A 22,096-nucleotide genomic window follows, 5' to 3' on the forward strand; every position below is an offset into this window, starting at 1 on the left:
CGGAAAAGAAAATTTGCTCATGTATTACAGACGCGGCTAGAGGTTGCGTAAAGTCGCTTGTTTCCTTTTCTTTGCGACATAGACTTGCCCTTAAGCAGGCCTCTTTTATGCCAATTTACAGCGTGCTTCTGTGATCCGATGCCTCAAAAATGAACGACGCCTTTACAGCTGGAAATCTGAAAACAAGCTTCATAATGCGTAGGATCTATTGGAAGCGTTTATTCTATGCTAGCGAGAGAGGATACTGTTGTGTTTTTGTATAACAAGGTATGGAAAGATTCTCAATGTCAACGCGTGCGCTCACTTTGAGCAACGCTAAGAGAAATTCTATTTCTTGCTGCGCGGGGTATTGAAGCTGTCGGCGATAGATACTGGGCTACCGCACCGATTATTAAAAAGTGACGTACAGCTACATAAGAATTCTTATTTCGCTTGCGGATTCAGGTGGTCAAGAAGTCGCATCAAAACAATGCCTTGTATACTGTTGGAGCATAATGCTAGGCACCATTGCTGGGGTTATTCGACGCGTAATACCAGAGTATCATAATTTTTTAATGAATCAGTAATAGCGAGGACAACGAACCAAAATATTACTTTATGATCAATTAGCTTGCCTAGTCTATTCGACAGAGATGAACACGGGTGAAGACAATAGGTTTTCACGCAGCGCTTCCTGCATGAATATATCCGTGTCTCGTACTTCGTAACAGTAGCGTGAGATGGCGCTCCACGATTTTGCCATTGCCAGACACCTACGAATATTGTCTACAACTGGCCGGTTTATAAAGTGTTGTAGAGCTAGGCAGCGTGCACCGTATAAACAATGTTTGACGAATAAACAGTAATTTGCCACGAGAAGATAACGGATACAGGAATGAGCATAGTGTCACGTAAGCGTCAGGATGTTAAATTTTGAATAAATAAAATTGTATTGGGGGGAGCTACGCCTTTAATCGTTAATTATTGCGGATGTTACTATTTGCAGGTGTCAGGAACGTATTAGGGTTCGTCCTCTTCTGTTGGTGTTTTCTTTCTGTGTGTGTGCGTGTGTGTGTTAATTTTTCTTGCTTATTTTAGTTTAATAATGGTAGACCAACTAGCTCGACAGACTGCCCTTACGTACTCTACTACGGGCGACCGGTAGGTTGTCCAATAAACCGCTAAAGCAAAAACACTAATGTTCTGTCGTTAAAAAGAAAGCGCCAGGCGTGCGCGGACAGCGCAGCATAGTCACAGCGAACGCCGGAAGACTGGCATTTCTGGAGCCTGTTATAAACTATATTAGGTCTACTAAAACAAGTTCGCTAGCAAGTTCCCCATTACGCACTAAATCATAATTTTTTGTGAAGTTGGGAAGCACTCACTACGCCATTATTCTTCATTCTGCACAGAAGCGAGATACCAGCTACACGTATGTAAGGCAATATGTGCACTTTGATGATGCGACTGCTCATGACGATGGATAATTATGGCTGAGTCCTTTGTCATGGTTTGGAAGCTTTAAACGACCCACTAGTTACGTAATTCGCATTGTGCGACGCCCGGTCTTTATTTCACTCTCCTACCACGCTATAAACATATGTTAACGTAAGAAAGAGAGAGACGGAGGGAAATAACTTTATTCAGACCCTGAGGAAATGGGTCGTGGGGGCTTATGGGCTTCCTTGGCAACCAATGCAAGTGCACTTGCGAGGAACCCACTACGCTATAAATCATCATAATTTTTGGGAAGTAGGGAAGCAGCCACTAAGCCATTTTCCGTCATTCTGCCGTGGCATCCGCTAAACGCCTGTAAAGCATTATGTTCACATTGTTGATGCTCCGATGACGATGAAGAATTATGGCAGAGCCGTTTTTAATGGGTTGGAAGCATTCAACAAACCACGCGTTGCACAATTCGCATTGTGTGACGCCTGGTTACAAAATTCGCGTTGTGTGACTTCTGGTTGTTATTTCACTCTTCCACCATGCTCTATTACACATTTTAATGTGGTTTCTTCCCGACACGAAGCCTGTGTAGGGTCATTTTGCAAAGCAGTTTCCAGCGCCGCCGTGGCACTGAGGTAGAATACTGGGCTACCACGCAGAGGGTGCGAGTTCGAACCCTGCTCCATCCTTGATATTTTTGCTTGTTTATATTTTTTCTCATGTCGCGCGATAGCGGTTACGGACACCGGCAGCGGCGGCGGACAACTACGGCGCCAAAAATGGCCGTTATTCTGATCTCATAACAGCTTTCGCTGTCAAAGAAAAAGAAAATGATTCTAGGTACCACGTATTCTACAATGGAAGAACAGTAAGCTGCCTATATATTGAGACGGTACGTAGCGGATATGCTGGCCGGCCGTGTGATGCGAATATATATATATATATATATATATATATATATATATATATATATATATATATATATATATATATATATATATATGTATATACTATGATTTTCCTTTGTTATTGTACTTTCTTCCTTGTGCTTATTGTTTATTGCACTTTGTTGCTTTATTCTTGCTATTTATTGTTGCATGTATTGCCCCCCCCCCCTCCCGTGTTCTGTTTTAAGCATCGGGACGATGCTTTTTCAGAGGGGGGCATTGCCACGTGCGTTTCTTTATCACTTTTGCTTTTCTCGGTTTTCGGCCACAAAGACTGTCAGCAACGCTCAGCGCGAACCGCGCCTCATTGTTCGAGAAGCTTCGCGATCATTGTAGATCGTTTTGTTAAGATTGCGCGCAAGACGCGCACGCTCGAGTTTATTCTAGAATTTGCACGACAGCCGGCGGTAGCGCTGGAATATTCGACGGCACATCTTTAAATGCCGACGCGCTTTGATCGACGGTCGACGCTCTGTCCGCCGCTATCAGTGCATTGCTGTAGTTTGTCTTTCAGTTTCCCGGACACAAGTTCGGCCAAATAAAGAGTTTCATCTCTGACGTGCTGACTGCTGCCTTCGACGACGTGACTATATATATATATATATAGCTGATGTTTTCCTGTTTCTAACGCGGTTTCCAAAGAGACACTCTCAAGCAATTAGATTAAACTATGGTGTTTAGAACAATATGTAAGTTATTTGAAGCACTACATACTCTACTGCGAGAGAGCGGTGTGTCGTGCCAGAAAATCTATACGGCGTAGAAAAATATTTCCTTTCTTGTGGTTAGGAACAGCACGAACTATTCACAGCAGTGTGTACACTGCTACGGTAGAGCTGTATACAGCTACCATTGGTACAAAACTCAACAACTTGCCACGATAATCTGCTTTTCGCGCAATGTACGCCTCAGGTGATTCTCATGCAACATCCATGAGAACGTACTGGCTGATCATCAAAGTTGAGTAATCGTAACCTAAGGTTAGACAAAGTAATTCCACTATTGCACTTGCCTTTCTGAAACACATGTGGAAATTCTCTCTAATTCGTTCTGGGTACTATAAACTGCTTGATAGCTTAACGCATAATATTAAAGCAACGCATCACTTGTATTGTTAGATATTGAGAAAATCTCTCATGCAATATGTTGAAGTAAACTTACTAAAATGGTATATCTTTCCCAGTAAAACTACCTTGAGATGCAACGCAAGGTGAAGGGAAATCATTTCGATCACTTATTGTATAATATTGGGTCATTTCAGGTATCTTAAAGAAATTGAAGATGAATTCACCGCCGCCAACAAGAAACTCCGTGTATTCATTCCCATGTGCGGGAAAATGCGTGAAATTAAATGGTGAGCTTCTAGTCTTAGTCTGTCATTGCAAGCGTAAATATTGCTTCTTCCCTATATTATTCACTCACAGGTTCTATGAGAGGGGCCACACTGTCGTGGGTGTAGAAATTACGCGGCAAGCCATCAATGATTTTTTGCAAGAAAACGAGTTCACGGCCACTGAAGTTTATTGCCCAACTACAAAGTGTCCAATCCTTCAGGTGAGCTCGAAAATTATGATAGGCTTAGTTTTTGTTAGGCACAGTAGAATTGCTCACAAATCTCTTGGCAGCAAGATCGCAAGAATAACAGTAAGATCAACATATAATGTATTTTTCAAGCCCATACATACACGTTTTCTATGGCCTGAAGAATAGCAAGGCTATTTCTCGTACCTGTCACTTCAGTTAGCAATAATCTTGATTCCACCGAAACTGTTGGCCACCAGCAATGACGAAATTAGGAAAGCTTTCGCTTTAGGACAGTTTCTTCAAGTAAGTAGCAAAGCTTGATCTCCGCTTACCGAAATCATTCGTTTTGAACTCCCAGGCTATCTAAAAACTCTGAGCCAACAACACGATAATCTACCAGTTTTGGACTATAAATACCACGCGATTTCTTTTACCCATTTTTCAGCAAGCTAATATGGAGGCAATGAAGCATTGCCTCAACGATGGTTAGGATGCATACAGCTTCATCGCGACCTGCTTTGGCTATGCTTTCTATTGAGGCGCAAGTAAAATCGTCTGTGCTGTACTCCTACATTATTTGGCCTACCGAGCCGTTAGAAGAACTCACCAGTGCTTACTTCTTCGATATTTACCTTTCGTCGTTCGTGATATCATGGCCTCATCCACTTTCTTGTTTAATATGATAGTCCTGGGTGTGCTATATCCCGCGAGGATCATTAATAACCTATGCCCACGTCAGGCTAGGCGAAATAGCTGTACCCTGCCTGGAGAACCTGTGGGCAGTTTATTTGCCATCACGTAGGTAGCCGCTTCCGGTAAGTCGCAGAGCAGGGCGAACTTGTCCACCTGCAACCGATGCTTTGCTATCCGCCACGCGTACTCGCGCAGGCGCCCCAGACGCCGTAGGATACATCACTCGACGTCGTGCCAAAGCCGGCGCTTCCACCGGCACCGTCGATGCGCCAGTGCACCAAAACTTTGCCTATTTGTCTGTTAGATGCGAAGCATCTTATAGCGGAGTTCAAACCGGTGGTGGTAGTGTGCGGCGTGACCACCCTTACTGCGCATGCGCATACCCTCTCCACAACCTTTCTATCCTCCCCCTCACCACTTCTCCTTTCCACTTTATCTCTCCCCTTTCCCATCTCCACGTTCCCTCTCCACTTACCCCCTCCCCTCCCCCTCTCCATTCTTCCTCTGAAACGCGGGATAGACATGCCGAAATTTTCTCCTGCGCAACGCCGCGATGAGCGCCAGCGCATGAGCGCCCCTTCCCCTCTCTCTTCTCTCTTACACTGCGCCCCTCTCGCGCGCCTCTCGACCACGTTCCCCGCTCGCCCTGTGAGAATTAAGGGCCAGGCTAGATGGGAGACAAGACGCGCGTAGCGTTCCTCTTCGCGTTCCACGACGCGAGGTCGGTAGCATGCCCAACGAATGCCAACGGAACGCGATCGCGCAAGTGCTCCGGCTTCGCATCGCCTCATGGTCCCCTTTAGCGAGAAATGGTGTAAATTTTATGAAAACGCCATCACCTGGACGGGTTGGACGAAACCCTGATTATAGTGCCCTCATAACTGCTCGTTCTCGTTGAGATATGTAAGACTTACAAACACCTTCACAGTGACGGTATAGTTAAATGTACCGGAAGCGATTACATCTATCACATAAAACCTTGTTTTACCTCTTCTAGTTAACAGATTATCTCCTTGCTAGAACTTTGTCACAAACAGTACTTTAGCGAAACAGGAGAGCCTGTTATGTTAGATGAAACGGCAGTCACGCAGACATGGCGAAGAAATTACGGAAGGGAGCGGTACAGCATTTTAATGTGGCCCGTCATAACTTCGATTCAGCACACCCAGTTATCGCAATATCTACCCCTGCCTTTTCTTCTCCCCAAACCCCGTTTTTGCACTTGCCCTCTCCTCCGCCCTTTGGTTAGGGAAGAATATACGAAGTATTCACGATTACCTTCAACGGTGGTCTAGTGCTTCTCGCGCTCGACTGCTGACACGAAGGTCGCGGAATCGAGTCCCGGCAGCCGCGGCCACGGAGCGGCAGCTGCGGCAGCCGCGGAGGTGAAAACGCTTGAGTCCCGTGTACTTAAATTTGGTTCCACATTAAAGAACCCCAGGTGGTCGAAGTTTCCGGAGCCATCCACAACGGCGTCTCTCGTAATCATATCGTGAATTTGGGACGTTAAACCCCAGATACTTACGAATTATTACGAAGCATAGACATACACGCGCAATGGCACGCTGTTGCTTCCTTGAAGAAGACAAGACCACTTGTGGAAATGGTGGTTGGAAGCGACGCTCACATTTGAAGCATTTTTCATCGCATCGTTTCGTGTAACTAAGAGTTGCCCAAAATCAGCAGGTATGTGGTTAAGTGCTAAAATTTATTGCATAATTTTTTTTTTGCAGACAATGGACAAGCGCCTGAGCCTTTACTGCTGTGACGTCATCGACTTCATGAGGTAAGAGCCTTCGTATTTTTTTTTCGTATGGAAGTTTGGCAAGGATACAAAGGTTGCGTGGTCAAATTGCATATGGATAAGAGCGGAAAATTCAGCACCAATGCAGACGTGACGCGGTTCGGTCATCTCGTACGCCCATGCCATGGACGCACACGTGTTAGCAAGTCGTTTTGCAATGTCCTTCACAAATCATATATGTGCCTTTATAAAGTAGTAACGGTAGAGCACTTGGTATGCTGCTTAATTGAAAGGTATTGATCATTACTTTAATAGCCTTTCTTATCTGGCACTGCTTGTAAAGTACAGTCAACCGCTAGCAGTTATGCTGATAGTCTTCTCTCGAAATAGAATTACACGTAGCCATTGTTGCCAAAGAGCTCGTCGCGTTAAAAGGGAATGGGAAATTTTGTGCGCAGTGAGGAAAGAGCCAGGCCATTTATTAAGGGAGCGATGCGTCTTGGGTGTAGCGATGCTGTCGATTGATGCTGACGTCGGAAAGAGGCTGTCAGCCACACGCCCTCGTGGTCCGCAAACTTATATGGTTGACTGTACGTGCTTGTCTCCCATCTTTTACACACCTTGAATTATGGCGATAACAATCAGGTAAGCTTCCCTGGCAGTGAACGCAGCTTTAAATTGGGAATGTGTAAGATTTCCTTGACGAACGGATTAGCCCTAGAATTTGAAATAACGAACTCGGTCGAAACTCAATGTGCCGAGTCAAAATGACTTAAGTTGTATTCTATATTCCGGCTTGAGATCGATCTATTGGATTATGCATGTTGCATTGAAACACAGTGCACAACTGAGCAGACAGTAAGAGAAGACAAAGCCTTGTCCTCGTGCTTTCGTTTGCACTGTAATTGAAGTAATATTTGTAGCCATTTCTCTCGGTGGTTCACCATAAAAGACTTAATTGTAGCGAAAATAATCATAACGTAATAAATTCAACAGCTAACAGGCAAACAAAATATTACTACCACAATACTTTTTTATGCATATTTTTGTCTTTTTCATTTGCGTGCAGTTAGCTCTTGACATGTATTAGCAGCTAGCCCAAACATGTGGTCTTCTAAATACTGAATTCATGACAGATGTGATTATGCAGCTTCATTTGTCAAAATGCTCTAACTTCCAGAAACGGCCGCGAACGTGCGACAGTTAAAGCTACATATCTTGTCGTCGCTGTAATCGATCCAAGACGTAGCCGCCGGTTCAATGAAAACAATAAAAAAGAAACTGCAATATTTCTATTACCACTTCTCGAAAGTTCGTGTTATTATAATGATTCATCGCGTTGCTGCGATGACTGCAGTCGTTCGATATATATTATTTACGCTAGCTTTTGGCACCTGTCGTCTTTTATGTTGCTCCCCTGTCCAACTCTAGGGGTAAAAATCTTCTCACATGCACATGTTCGAGCAAGTGGGCTGTTTGTTCTAGCTAACGTTTATAAAAGACCAGTATGGTAATTTTCACAAAGATATATATGCGCAAGCCAACAGGAACTGAAAGAATCACTGCACAAAGCGTGGTGTTGAATGGAGGTGAAATGCTACAGGTCCGTGTAGAGGTCTGTGTATGCGATGCCAGTGCACGTTAAAGAACACCAGATGGTCGAAATTTCCGGAGCCATCATAGCATAGCTCTACGGCGTCCCTCATAGTCATGTCGCGGTTTCGGGACGTAAAACCCCGGATATTATTATTAATCATGGTTCTGAAATGTGAAATTCGGAAGTGCCGACGAAAGACGGTAACACACACCAATCAATAAGCGCCTCCTGACTAGCGTATCTACACACTTGTCTCGTGGGCCACACGTGCTTAGCCTGTTCCATTTCGGCTTCCAGGTCCAAACCCGGAGCGATGGATGTGGTGTTTGACCGGGGCACACTGTGTATCATGGAGTCCCAGGAACATCGGCTGAAGTATGTCATTCTGTATTACTACTCTCAAGTGTAGGACACAAATTGGAAGAATTCGGTACGAAATTCGTGTCACTCAAAGGCAGTCTTCTAAACGAAACAGCAGTGCCCGCCGTTAACGCGCCATCGCGGTCCTTTCTTCGCTGTCGCTCAAGGGTGTCGCCACAAATTTTTTCGGGGGCGGGAGGGGGGGGGCACCTCTTTGATCTGAAGTGGGCGTCGGGCAGGCAAATGTGATCTCGTGTCATTTTGAGCTTGCATGCCATGGCAAAAAAAATTCGGGTGGGGGGCACGGGCCCGGTGTGCATCCCCCCCCCCCCTTTCCTGGCTACACCACTGCTGTCGCTGAAGCTTATTTTTCACCCTCTTATCCTGTTATTGTTGTAAAGCTATCGTCATGATAGAGTGCTGACCACGCCGTCGTGGCCACTTTCGTTGTCGCCAGCTGTCATCGTATTGTCACCATCACACCCGACCTTCAATTCCAGTCTTCCCACGCAGTACATTTCACACCGCCTTCCTTAACGCCCACCAATACGCTCTATTTACTTCATTTCAAATGCGGAGCACTTTAGGGGCACAGACAGTCGTCTGGTGCCATCTGCTGTCATCTCATGTTGTCGCTTGGCGTCACGCAGGCAAAACCACGTATAGCACAGCCATGTATAGTATAGTATAGCAAGGGGGGGGGGGGGGGGTGAGCAGAATAAATGCGAGGTGATGGAGAGGGAAAGGAGGAGGGGAGGGGAGGAGGGCGGCGTCACGCAGGCGCCATGTATAGCATAGCCATGTGCAGCGTAGTACAGGAAGGGGGCTAAAAAGGGAATGGAGGATGAGGAGCAGCGATGATGGTAAGGAGGAGGGAAATGAGGAAGGAAGAAGGCAAAGCATAACGTGGATATGTGTAGTCGAGTATAGCAAGGTGTGGAGAAGGAGAGTGAGAGTGAGAAGAAGGGAAAGAAGCAAGCGGAGGCTAAAGCGTCGCATAGCCGCGCACAGTATAGCATATAGCAAGAGGGTGAGGGGTGATGTGAGGGTCAAGAGAAGGGAAATAAAGAGAGGGAGAGAAAGAGATGAGAGGGCGGCACTGCTTGGCAAATGAAACTTTCCTTTCCCGTCATGGACTCCGACCAGGCTTCACGTTTGTAACGCCAGCGCTTGCTTGCCCATGAACGCCAGCGTCTCCGAAGGGCAGATGATTCGCTGCTCCGAAACTTTTACAATATTCACGTTGAGTGGAACAGCATACATTTATTCCTTTATCATTAAATCGCCTCATCGTGCTGTCTTCGTTTGCTTGTGTTCGTGTCGCCGTTGTAATGTCCTCGTTACAGCAACGCTGTCGACATGGTGTCCTTGCATCATTTCCTGGTGCTTCAGCCGGTATCCACAAGACAAGGACACCGCTCAATCTTACGGATAATGCGAATATGTGGTCCATGCACGGTGCATGGACGGCCGGGGCTGTACACCAGAACTTTTGTTGTTGAGCCAGTTACTGAGGCCATGTTTAGGACGATACTAATAACATTTGATGTGATCTGTGACTGGAACCAGAGAATAAAACACTAGCAGCGGGAAATGAACCAACGTTATCACGACGGGACCTCGTAGGGAAGTGTACTTCAATGTTTGACACTACTAAAGAACTAAATATTCCGTGCGTCCTAGATAAAATATAACGTATTCAACTGTTATATAGTGTCACATCCAGCAAGTCTTGAATGTCGTATCCATGCAGCGAAATGCAAAGCTGGGAGCACATTGATTACTATCCTGTCGGTAGTCAATTTAGCTATTCCTCAACATCCAGGTACATGAATCTGATGAAGACCGTGCTGGCGCCAGGGTACACCTACCTCCTCACTACCTTCAAGCACGACGATCAAAGCTACCGAGGTAAGTAAAGATGCTTTGAAGAAATGTCTGACTGGCGTAGGAGGATACCAATATCGAGAACTAGGTTAATTTCTGTGTCATGCAATTAGAAGAAACAAGTGGTGGCTACTGTGCTCATAGACAAGCTCTACTGGAGTACGGTGTTGCATGGGTACAGTAAAATCAGATACGATAGCACACTGCCAGCTGAAGAAACAATAATACCAGAAATGATGAAAAGTTGAATTTTCAACTGTGACATAAAAATTCGTAAATATTGTTGAGGGGAAGAAACAATATACACTGCGTGTAGATAATGGGTACAACGCTGCCGAAGACCAAGAATGTTGCAGTGTCAACTTTGTCATTGTAAATCTGTGCCATGTCGACAAGTGATATCAACCGCTGGTTGTTCGCCAACCGATAATGAATTCACCGTCTTGGGGATTTAACTCCGGCGGGTGATCGCGCCTAAAATCGTGCCGAGTGTCACAGTTGAAAGCAAGAGGCCAGGCCAGAACAATTGCCGGCGCATGTGGTTATAACAGGACTGAAACTCGGGCTTCTTTCTTCTGACCGTGTGTGGTTGCGCAGCCGTTCGATTATGAAGCATGTGGTTATACTCGCGTGCCGTACACCACTTAGGTGCACGGTAGTGGGCGCATCTTGAAGCTAGGCCAATACAACCTGGCAGAGATGCACAGGAAGACAGATTGTCACCGCAAGATGCCGTTGTGACGTACGAACGTCTATGGGGAAAGGTCAGGATGTGTTGAGAGCAGCCTTTCTATACTTAGCAGCAAAGATAGGTAACGGCGTTGTTCAGCAGCTATGTCGACGAAGTTTGTATTGGAGGGAAATAATGCTTCAGGTTCATGTTCTGCCAAGAAAGTCTACGCCTCGGTGATGCTATCCAAATTTAACCTAATATGACTATGACGCACGGTGTGTTAGGTGAATATGCGCTATTTCTGTCATCTGAGGTTATTTAACGCGCTCCTAAATCTATGTATACAGGAAGGTTTCACAGATGCGATGCTAGAGTGATGGCGCAGGCTAAACTGTCGAATTTGACCAGCGCTGAATCAAAAATGAAAAAAAGTAGACAGCGGATGCGTAATTCAGACCTAAATGAACAAGCAGTTGCATTTGTGAAAGATTCTCCAGGTTGGTAATATGTCATTGCTGTAATATTGCTAGGGTCTCGTTTACTGTCGCTAAGACGACTCGAAGACGAAAGCCTCAGTGAGGATGCACTAAACACTGAAAGACCAAATCAGATTTCTACGAGCCATTTGCCTCATCGCACCTTATTTCGTGACTGTCGAGCCTCCTGTGGCATTGCACACGTCTTCCGCCTGCCATACAATACACTAGCCCTTGCTCCGCGCCTTCCATAGCCGCCCTTTCCACGTAACTCTGGAGCTGCCGGTATATCGAGTCACGTGAACGCCGCATGCATATATTCAGCAGCAGCCGGCACCGCTGCGCAGAAGCTTTTTTTTTTGTCACCTGATACGCCAGGGGATCGCCTTCTTGGTTAAATGGCCTCGGCTTCACGCTCCCGCAAAGACAAATTGAGCGCGCAGCTTGCGCGGCTCCAGCAATTCTTTTTGGTCACGTGGCTTTCAAGTGTGGGACACTTTAGGGGCCCGGGCTAACGTATGCTGTCGTACGCTGTCATCACCTGGGGTAACGCAGGCATAACTACGTACAGCATGACCGTCTGTAGCATATTGAGCGCGCGCTCCCACCGGGGAAAAGTCTTCTTCCTTTTGTTCTTCGAGCGCCTTGATGGTGGTATTAAGTGCGAATCACTTTAGAGGCCCGGACGGCCGTATGCAGTCGTCGTTTGGCGTAATGCAGGCGAAACCACACATAAAAATAGAAAAAAGAGGAAGCTAGCGAGATATAGAAAGAGAGAGAAGGAAAGGGAAAAATAGGAAGAAAAATAGAAATAAATAGAAATACAGACAGAAAAAAATGCAGAAAATCTGGAAAGGATCAAAACAAAGAAAAAGAGGAGGAAAGAAACAGAAAACCGAAGAAGGACAGAGAAGGCTGCCCAGCTCCGCACTTCCTTCAGGCTTGACACCGTTAATGCAGAGCTGCTTTAATTTTTACTGCTTCGTGCTCTCGTCGATTTTGTATTCAAGACTCCATGGACATGAGACATACAGGGCTTTCGCCTTAGGTGATATATTAGGTGTTAAGAAAACCTGCCTTGGAGTGGACCTGTAAATTCTACAACCGCAAGATGTCCCCATTCATCCAGTGTAGGTACGGCTTTTGTAGCAGCCCAGCCAGCGATTTATCACTATCAGCGCATTTATTTTAGTAGCAGTTATGTGCACACTCTCGGCGGAACTTTACTGTCACTGTTACCGTCGGCGTCGCTCTCATGTTCCATAATAGGTCCAAATCGATAACATCACCTCACGTATTGTATGCTCTACCAGCGACTAATATGTCGCGAGCGCAGACCACGAACGCGGCTGCTGCAAAGAAGACACGAGTCGGCCGTTTCCGTCGCACGAAGGGCGCATGCAATCACAGCACCCCGCGTGCGGGGCCTGCAGTCGATTGCAGCTCAAGCAGAGAGGGAACGCGCCGCCCGCCATTCATGGGGCGAAGAAACATAAAGGGACGTCGGGGGTGAGGGGGGCTGGGCTGCGTCGCCCGAGCAGCAACTGCGAACTTTGATCATAAAAGGTGCGGTCGCGAGTGCTATCCCGACAAAGACCATCAAATGGCTCATATACCCTTCTACGTGATGTGCTGTCATCACGTCGCGTCGAGACGATAGACTGCGCGAAAATCGCTTCTCTATCTGGATTGATCGCGTTCCCTTACACCAGCTTTTTGTAGAGTGACGCGAGATCGGATCCAAAATAGTCAGCTGATAACCTTACTTTGTCACATTACAATTTGTCGCTATCGGATTTATTGGGTCGCCCTTGTGGTGAAACTGTAGTTTCTTCTTGCAATTGTAGCTTATTATTCAACTTGTCCCAATCACTGTAACGTTCGTTGCTGTTTCATGAACTGTGTGTCTAAACGTGAGTACCATGATATGGGTAGCTCGAGGAACGGTAATGCTGTGTCCACATTAGGATATAAAATGATTTTGTGTTTTGTTTCAGCTTTCCCGAAGAATGTCACAGATAATAATGTCAAGGAACTTTTTGGTAAGTGATTCGATATATATATTTTTTAAATTCTAAGCAGGAGCCATGATCGCTTTCGCGCCAGAAGTCGTCAGAAGCTTGTTAAGTGCATGCTAGACAAAATCAAAATCCAAAGGAAAGATATAGCTTGCACATTGTCTGCTCCCTCGATTGTTAAGTGTTAACATGAAAGGAATACGCAAGTAGAAGTAGCAAGTTCCACGCGCAGCCATAACACCGATGCATATCATTGCGCTTATAACATGCAGGTCATCCTTTATGAATGTATCTTAGCTGATAATCACTTAATCAGAAAAACATTAGACTTATTAAACGCACGTAGAAGTGCAAAAGGTTGCGAACGCAGCGGTGGTAGAAAAGCGCACGTGTGCTAAATTGTCTTGCGATTTGCAGTAGCACGGCACGTAAACGCGGACGCGGAATCACAAGAATGTCAAGATGACACGTGTGCTCTACGCAAGCTCAAGACAGCTGGCTTTATTCTGCTTTTCACATTGCCACTTACATCAGAGAAAGCGTCATAAAGGCGTCTACAGTGCTCAGGAATTGAGACGCGAAAGTCAACGCGCGAGGCCGGCACTGCTTTGAGCCTTCAGTGAACCATTCGCCATTACGACGGAGTCAGATAATGTCACAATATAGGATCAAGCATCTCGCTTTAATTGCATATCTTAATTGGGCAGCTCGGTGGCCTTACATCATACTAGGTGGCATAATAAAGCACTCACGATCGTGCCTTCGGAAAGCGGGTCTCATTCATTGAGCTGTGTGCATGCTAGGTGAGGACAAGCTAAACAGAAGCCGTCTGCCATAAGAATGGCGTTCATGGTAAGACGGATGATTGAAATGACGGAAAAAATGTCTAACTGGGAATGCCAGAGTAGCCACCGTTGCGACGAAAGGACGTGTCTTCGTCAGGACTCGTTGATAAGTAATCTTGTGGTTTGGGGGGGGGGGGGGGCAAAACCATAAAGCAAACAAGGCAACACCCCTTGTCGACTTGTCCAAGCGTTGGCTCAAACGACATTCCGTGTTTAAACGTGTCTAACCACCGCACCTCCACACAGAAACAATTTTTGAAACCGCGCTCATTGCCGTAACAAATCAGCTATTGCGTACGAATATATGAGTTCTTTTTTTGGTGATTATTCTGATGATTTATTGACGCATCCAGCACGGAAAGGTTCCATAGGCCTGGTTGCTGAAACTGAGCGTGCCTTCTGGCATTTACTTCCTCCTTGGATGCACCTCCTCTCTCCGTACACGGCACAAAATTAGTAGATAACACGAGTGAACGACACCCATTTTCAGACCGTTACATTTGCCTTCTAATCGCACACATTAGCCATCCCGACACTCCAGTGTTGCGGATAGGTGCTCTTACGCTAGCCTAAAGCGACTGATTTTTATTACATTCCAAAGCCACGAAATGGATACTTGACATCCTCCCGTATGTAGCACATATCTATAGGGAAGGCCACACGGATTTCTTAAAATGTTCACCTTCTTAGCCTACGGGAAATTCATACAGGTCCGAGAATCGAACCCGCGGCCAGCGCCTTGCATGAGCGGTCGCTATACAGTTTGTGCTACCTAAGGGCTAGCAATCGCAAAGACGAGGGCGAATAACTCGAAGCACATGGACACTGAATATGACAAATCAGTTCTTCAGAATCCCGCAAGCTGGAAGAAGAGTTATGAAAGGGGAGATAAATAGAGGATATAAGATGGCTTTGCAGCCATGTTATATACTCTATCTATATACCATGGTTTGATAACTGTACGTAACTGTGCAAGTAACATGGCTTGAGAGGCATATAACTTGCGCTGTGGCGTACAGTTATCCAGCCATTACGAGGTGATTGGTAGAAGTAGGACTAAAGTGTCCCTTGCGCCATGAAAAAAAAAAGTCTTTGAATTAGCGTTAGATATCTGCCCGAAGTGTTAGACTGGGCCAATGTCTAAATCTTTTGTATTAGCCCCGAAAACGGACTGATATTTGTGATATGCAGTAGTTGCATTTTTTTGCGAAAGCTGTTCCTAATAAAATTATTTATTTTTTTCAGGGAACAACACCACGGTGAAGAAGGTTTGCGAATTGCGGGAAATCACCGTGCCAGGCGTAAAGAGCCCTCTCATCGAAGTGACATGGCGTGTTACTGGCTAGCCTTGTGGGCCGTTTTTTTTGGCCTTCCAGTTAGCGTTCAGCCAATGTCCACCTGAATGAAGGCTTTGTGCGCACCGCCTGACTAGGAAAGGCCGGCGCTACATTCTTCAAGCATGGAAAATATTAACCAAGATTGAAGAATATGCAACACATTTTACACGCCGTTTACTACGGCAGTTGCATGCGCATTAAAATATCGGTGCATTTTTTCGTGGTTTCAATGTTGAGTCTTTCATGACTGCCCCATGCTGCTATGGTTCTTATAACTAAGTTATTCGTGGACATCATGTTTCTTCTCACTGAGCATCCGGTGTGCTTAATTCACGTCTATTTTCTCACATATCAACAAGTTTCAACGAAAGCACAGGTTACGCTTTTTTAACCAACTTCGGTGCAGTAGCTGCATTACTATTTGGACGAGTGAAAACGCACGAGGAACGTCACATTCTGTGGCATCACAACCTGTCATTTCGCTCGTGTCTTGTGCGTTCTTTTGCTAGCGCCGTTACTACATCGAAGAACACGTTCATGTTTTTCTGTAGAATGGCTGAAGTTACCACTCAGACCACGTAGGCCAAAACAGAAAGGGCGAAGACTTACTTAGTATCATTATTAGTTTAAAAGGAAAGTGAAGGTTTGAGACAACAAAACAACAAAATTCTAGAAAACAACAAGACGAGTTCTCCCACACACGGCTTGCTGTTTTGTACGTGCGTGCGCTCGTGCGGTTGCGTATTACGATATCGCTGTCGATTCCAACTGGTAAGCATCTTAGTTTGACCATCTCTCGTTTCGTTTGGCTCAAAATCCGGCAAGTCGCGCGCGGCAGGGATTTATGCTTAGGGGTCATTCCATAAGGCCCTCTGGCTCACTGCTGCTTGCAAATTCTGAGTGTCATATTTCATTATACGTCAAGACCCGATTATGCATCATTGTGTCGCAATGGCGCGCGGCCGTTAATATACTCAAGACTTTTCCCTTAGTTCATCTAAAGGTGAATCACTTGCTCCCGTGTAACTACTTCGCAGAATGAGGTCTGAACTAATGTGGCTCGGGAATGAATTCCAACAAGAAAAGTAACGCCAAACTTCAACCGGTCACACTGAAATTCAAATAGTGCAAGCCAAAAGGTGCAGGTAATTCGGGATATCAGGCTACACAGCAGTCAAGTTCATAAAAATCACCCAAAGTATTTTGAATGGGTCCACAAAGGTGTACCAGCAAACCAACCTACCATCAGTACTGTCTGAGACACGAGAGGGAGCGTCAAAACATTAAGAGAGGGTCTTGAACAACAAACCTAAAGGCAGAACGTTGTCCGCCATACTGAGGCGTTATCACCTGTACATTTCTCTACAGTCATGGGGTACAAAATGAACCACATATGAATATTTTACAAAACCGTAACAAACAGCATAAATTATTGGCACAAGTGAATGAAAAATGAATAGTTTTGCACAATTTGTAGGCAATAAGAATTAAGTCCTAAGCAGTAGGGCATCCATAAAATAAAGGTTTTCAAGTACAATATCGCGCTTACAAGAATAGAGTGTCACAAGAATAGAGTGTCACTTAAGTATACAGCACAGAACCAAACCGGCAAATGATGTAAAATAAAGCTGCAAGCAGTTATTCACTCACAAGTCGAAAACAAGTATGTTTTCATAGCGATTTCATAGCAGCTCAAAGATCTGTAGTTTCGCGCGATACTGACAGCGTTTGGATATGTATTTATAAAAGAACGGATCATATGTTGCCTGTTTTGTACCTTTCACGGTCCTGAAAAAGAACTCCAAAGTGACCATTGCTGAAATTGTACTGGGAATTACTTAAACGATAAATTTAGAGAAAAGGGGTGTATTATTCCCAAGTTTGCATCATTGTGTATACACACACGCACACACACACATATATATATATATATATATATATATATATATATATATATATATATATATATATATATATATATAGGTTATGCAGAGTCTGTCTTCGGTTGCCGTAAAATAATTAGGAAAAAGGTATACGCTTCTAAAAAACTGTTTATTTGTCGACGTTTCGATCGGAGACCGATCTTCATCACGATGAAGATCAGTATCCGATCGAAACGTCGACAAATAAACAGTTTTTTAGAAGCGTATACCTTTCTCTCTCTCTCTCTGTGTGTATATATATATATATATATATATATATATATATATATATATATATATATATATATATATATATATATATATATATCACCAACCATCAAACCATCAAATCAAATACTTCTGTGACGACACGTTTCACTTTCGTGTTATACCGATTCCTATGTCGGAAGGATCAGCCATCTTTTTTTTTAAGTAGGCCACATTAACTCAGGGTTTCCTTCGCCACCAACGAAGTTGTGCTCAGCTTTCAGGAGTGCATCCGACATTATAGTAAAGAGGGTGACGTAGTAAGTCTAACTCCCGCATTCGCAATTTTTTATTGGACGTCAGCACTTTGTATGACAATGTCCACTACAGCGCAGATGCCTGAGTGGAAAAAGGTATTAAGCATCCAATGATTTCCTCCCGCTTCTCGCTTATAAGCGTTGACCACTTTATAGGAGGGCTCATGCCGCTATCGATTTTCCAGGGTCGAGGTGGAGCGTTGATTCATAGAATATTTTGGAATATGGCGGTAAAGTACCCGAGTGGCAGCCAATGGATAAAATTGGGAGCCATGGCCTTGCGTAAGTTGGGGCCGCTGAAGCCGGTGCGTGCGAAAGCTGCTCCTTAGGGCAGACAATGTTATACACTAAGGAACGCCTTTTTCGCGCCTTTTGCGAATATTCAGCCACTACCTGTCTAGCAAACTAGCTTCGACATTCTCTCGACAAGATATTTACATTGAAAGGTCAAGCCACTATTATGTTGCAGATGTCCAGACCTAAATCAGGAGTAATGCCAAACAAAGTATAGTTCGCGAGCTCCAAAAATGGCAGCAGACGCAGCTGAGTGCAGTCTCCGATTCCTGAGTAATCCCAACTCCTGAAGTTCTGTGTCGTAAAAGAACTCAACCCACACGGATAGTATTGTGTTACAGCGAACGAGCCGAACGTTAAATTTATTCAATTCCCAGAGAACGTTTTCTGGTATTTCAGGGATCGTGTAAGTTTTGGAGTTCATTTGGTTGTCGTCGATCCAAGGAGTAACGGAACATATGCTACACTTCAACAAGATGTGGACATGTTGAAATGGAGTGCATAGCGCCCACCAGTATCGAAAGCTTTCCCGAAAAACATATTCGTTCAATCTGCTGAACTTATCCTTTTTAACATGGAGTGTATTCCAAGCGATGTCACCAGGCACAACGCCATAAGGTTTTTCAAGTGCTGTCGAAATTCGGGTACCATAATTCCTCATTTCGTATGCAGGTGCTTCACGAAGATGAAATGTACTTAAATAATAATTTCGAAAGTGTCCTGACTTTGTTTGTGACTAAAACACGTACGCTGGAATAGGACGCACGCACAGCTTTTGTAAGGTCCGCACAGTAAAGATACAGTAATTGGCAAATAGGGCATTGATGTGAGCAATGTTGAAGAGCAGCATTCGATTCCAATGAATATCTGTCTCTCAAGAATGCGACAACATGAAGCTCTTATTCCAGCTTCTTAAGACCGCGCCCATCAGTCAAGCTATCGCGCGGTAGCGTAGAATCTGTTGCCTCTCTTGTGCTACTGCTGCATATTATGCATTTTACCTCACTGCGCAATCAGACTTCAGTGATCTGTTTTTCATAAACTGAAAACCTTCGACATATCCATGAATTTGTTAAAAAATGTTATATTACTATATGAAGCTGTTCTGAATTCGTAGTGTAGTGTAACAATACGCTAAGCCAACAAATCGACAACGTTTAATTTTGAAGTTGGTTCAGCTTCGTCCCGCATAAAACAAACACTGCAAACGGCTTGCACCATTAATTCTTCGCCTAACTTCATTCTCAAGTTTCTCGGAACCGCGGCACATCAGGGCTCTACATTCTCTTCGCTCGGGTATACTTTCATTAAGAAGAAGACTGATTCATTCCGGTCTTAGCGGAGGAGGTGCATATAAACGGAAAACAATAAGGTATACTTGGGTTCATATATAACTAATCTTAGCGAGCATGAACACTCCATTCCGCGAACAAGGCCACTTCTGCTTCTTGCTGAAAGCTTAAAACTCCTCATACAATATCTTTCTTAGGTTTCAGAGAAATCGTACCCTTGATTGGGCAATAAAGAAAAACAAGAGTAGTCATGGCGCAATCTACACCTGCGTAAAGCAGGTATGGTCTTACCTGCTAAAGTTTTAATTTACCTACCTTAAGCAGGTGCATTACACTTAAAAACTGAGAGCTGCTGGGACAAAAAAGACTGCCAGAGTTTCGCGCAGAAATGTTGTCTGATATGCGCAATTTTTCCTCCATGTTTCGTTTCTATCTGGGCTACAGAGCAATTCCCGGTCGTGGTCATTTCGCCTTCACCACTAATTGGCAAGAGTAGAAGAGTCTTGTGGACGTGGTTCCATAAGCATTAATAACAGACTTCACATATCTGTGGAGACATACGCCATTAGTACGAGTTCTACCGGGCAGCCCTGGGGAGGACATAGGAATTAAACATGCGCGTACTTTCCTTAGGTTCAGTTATTAAAGAGGCAGAATACGTTTTTTTCGAAAGAGCCAGACCTAATTACCAGTCGTGATGGTGAAAAAAACGGAAGAAAGCATATGTTACGGTTTTAATTAGCGTTAGTAGCACACATTTCTACCACCTTAGATTATTTCTCCGTCCAAGCTGGACAGGAGATTTCAGCTTTCAGGAAGGCGTTATTACCAAGTGAAAACAGCAGAGGCTCTGGAAAATGAACTTGGCGCATTTGTAGAAAAATTATATTGTGCCCAATGCTTAGGATGACTTTCAGTTTCACTTTTGGGGCAGTTACGATATTGAGAAATGCAATAACTGTGGAAGCAAAGGCCCGTTTTATTTAGGGCATGGTACCTCAGTAAACCACCAATGCAAAATGTAAATACTTCTTCGCCTCTCTTAGTCGTTGAGCTCATATATAACACAGAGCACGTGAAAAGTCTAAGATGTATGCCAAAATCAACCCTGCAGACTCTCCTTTACAAATATTGTAACTGTATGAAGTACATAAGAGCTTGACCTTGCTCGACCTTTGGCCAATGCATCAAAGTTCGACCAAGTTTAGTGCATGAGACTGGATATCAAAGTTACCCTATGCCAAAACTGCAAAGTTTCCATTAGGCTGCCGAAACAGTCAGAAAGCAGCGAAATCGGCGCCGACGTGCATCAAGAAAACGAATGCTTGTGCATCTGCAGCGCCCCTTGAACGCCCTGCTTCACCAACTCGCTTGTCATCCGGACCCTTCGCGGCCGGCACGAAACGAACTGCAGTAAAACGCACAGTTTCTGGAGATTCCACTTGGCCTCCTTTGCCGAAGCCACAGTAACAGAGATCATCGACGGCCGGTGCAAAGCAGAACAATAAGGAAGGCATGGACACAACTGATGCAGCTTGGCCTACGTTGCCGAAGTACAAGCGACATTCAGATTCACACTGCACATCGGCAACAGTGCGCACTGAATCTCCGACTGACCAGTTGCCTGAAGAAGAGAAACCAACCATCACAGTGCTACAGTCACTGTTGGACACACTTCGCGTGTTCGTCGGCAAGCTGAAATCACCCTACGCTCAGTCCGTACAACACGTTACTAAATGTTCTATGTCCAGTACTTGCAAGCCTTCAGTAGGCACCGTGACACGACTCTCTACAGAGGAACGCATACGCCTGAGATCCTGAGCCCAGTACTATGGAACGCACCTGTGTTCTTTAAGCTCGGGTGCATTGTTTCTTTTTTGTATGTTCCCTTCTTTCTCTCCCTTAATCCCCTTCCCCCACGTAGGATAGCAAACCGGACACGCGTGGGGTTAATCTTCCTGCTTTCCTTCATTTCTCCTCCTCCTTCCATTTGGCTCAAGCATGGCTCTGCACGTAAGCATTTGTACGCATTGGTCGCCTCACCGTCTCCTGCATGCAACAGTGAACAGCAAGAGAAAACGCAGCGCCACAAAAGGTGCATATATGTGCTCGAATAACCTTAGAATAAACGCACAAAAATACACAGAAGAAATACTTCTACATTTGCGTTAAAAAAAACGCATGCAAGCTGTTGAGCAAGTGCAAATAGGCAAGTACAGAAGAAGGTAAAATATTTGAAGGTTACACTAACGGTCACGTTAAATGTCGTAGCACGTAAAACCCACAAAATGAAGAAATCTAAACGTAGAACAAACATCACATGTAGTAATTCGATCGTTTTCGCCGCTTCATATGTTCCTACAGTTTATAGGGGTTGTCCGATGCTATATATATATATATATATATATATATATATATATATATATATATATATATATATATATATATATATATATATATATATATATACATATGGTGCCACCACATTCTGCTAATAAACATAGCTGTCCGACTGCATTATCATGAAGATGACAT

General features: G+C 44.6%; 1 protein-coding gene across 2 annotated transcripts in view; it reads left to right on the forward strand.

Moving 5' to 3' along the window:
• Window positions 1-15,568, forward strand: part of LOC119401024 (thiopurine S-methyltransferase) — a 51,629-nt gene extending 36,061 nt beyond the window's left edge. The window contains exons 1-4 of one of the 2 annotated variants that reach the window (XM_037667868.2): window positions 8,235-8,308; window positions 10,119-10,204; window positions 13,327-13,371; window positions 15,438-15,568. In XM_037667868.2, the coding sequence (XP_037523796.2) occupies window positions 8,247-8,308; window positions 10,119-10,204; window positions 13,327-13,371; window positions 15,438-15,538 (294 nt within the window). In that variant the 5' untranslated portion in view covers window positions 8,235-8,246 and the 3' untranslated portion in view covers window positions 15,539-15,568. Of the gene's footprint in view, window positions 1-8,234; window positions 8,309-10,118; window positions 10,205-13,326; window positions 13,372-15,437 lie in introns of those variants that run through there. The other variant, XM_037667869.2, reaches the window with a different exon arrangement.
• Window positions 15,569-22,096: the final 6,528 nt, after the last annotated feature.

Source organism: Rhipicephalus sanguineus, chromosome 7, assembly GCF_013339695.2.
Source record: "Rhipicephalus sanguineus isolate Rsan-2018 chromosome 7, BIME_Rsan_1.4, whole genome shotgun sequence".
Taxonomy (NCBI): Eukaryota; Metazoa; Arthropoda; class Arachnida; order Ixodida; family Ixodidae; genus Rhipicephalus; species Rhipicephalus sanguineus.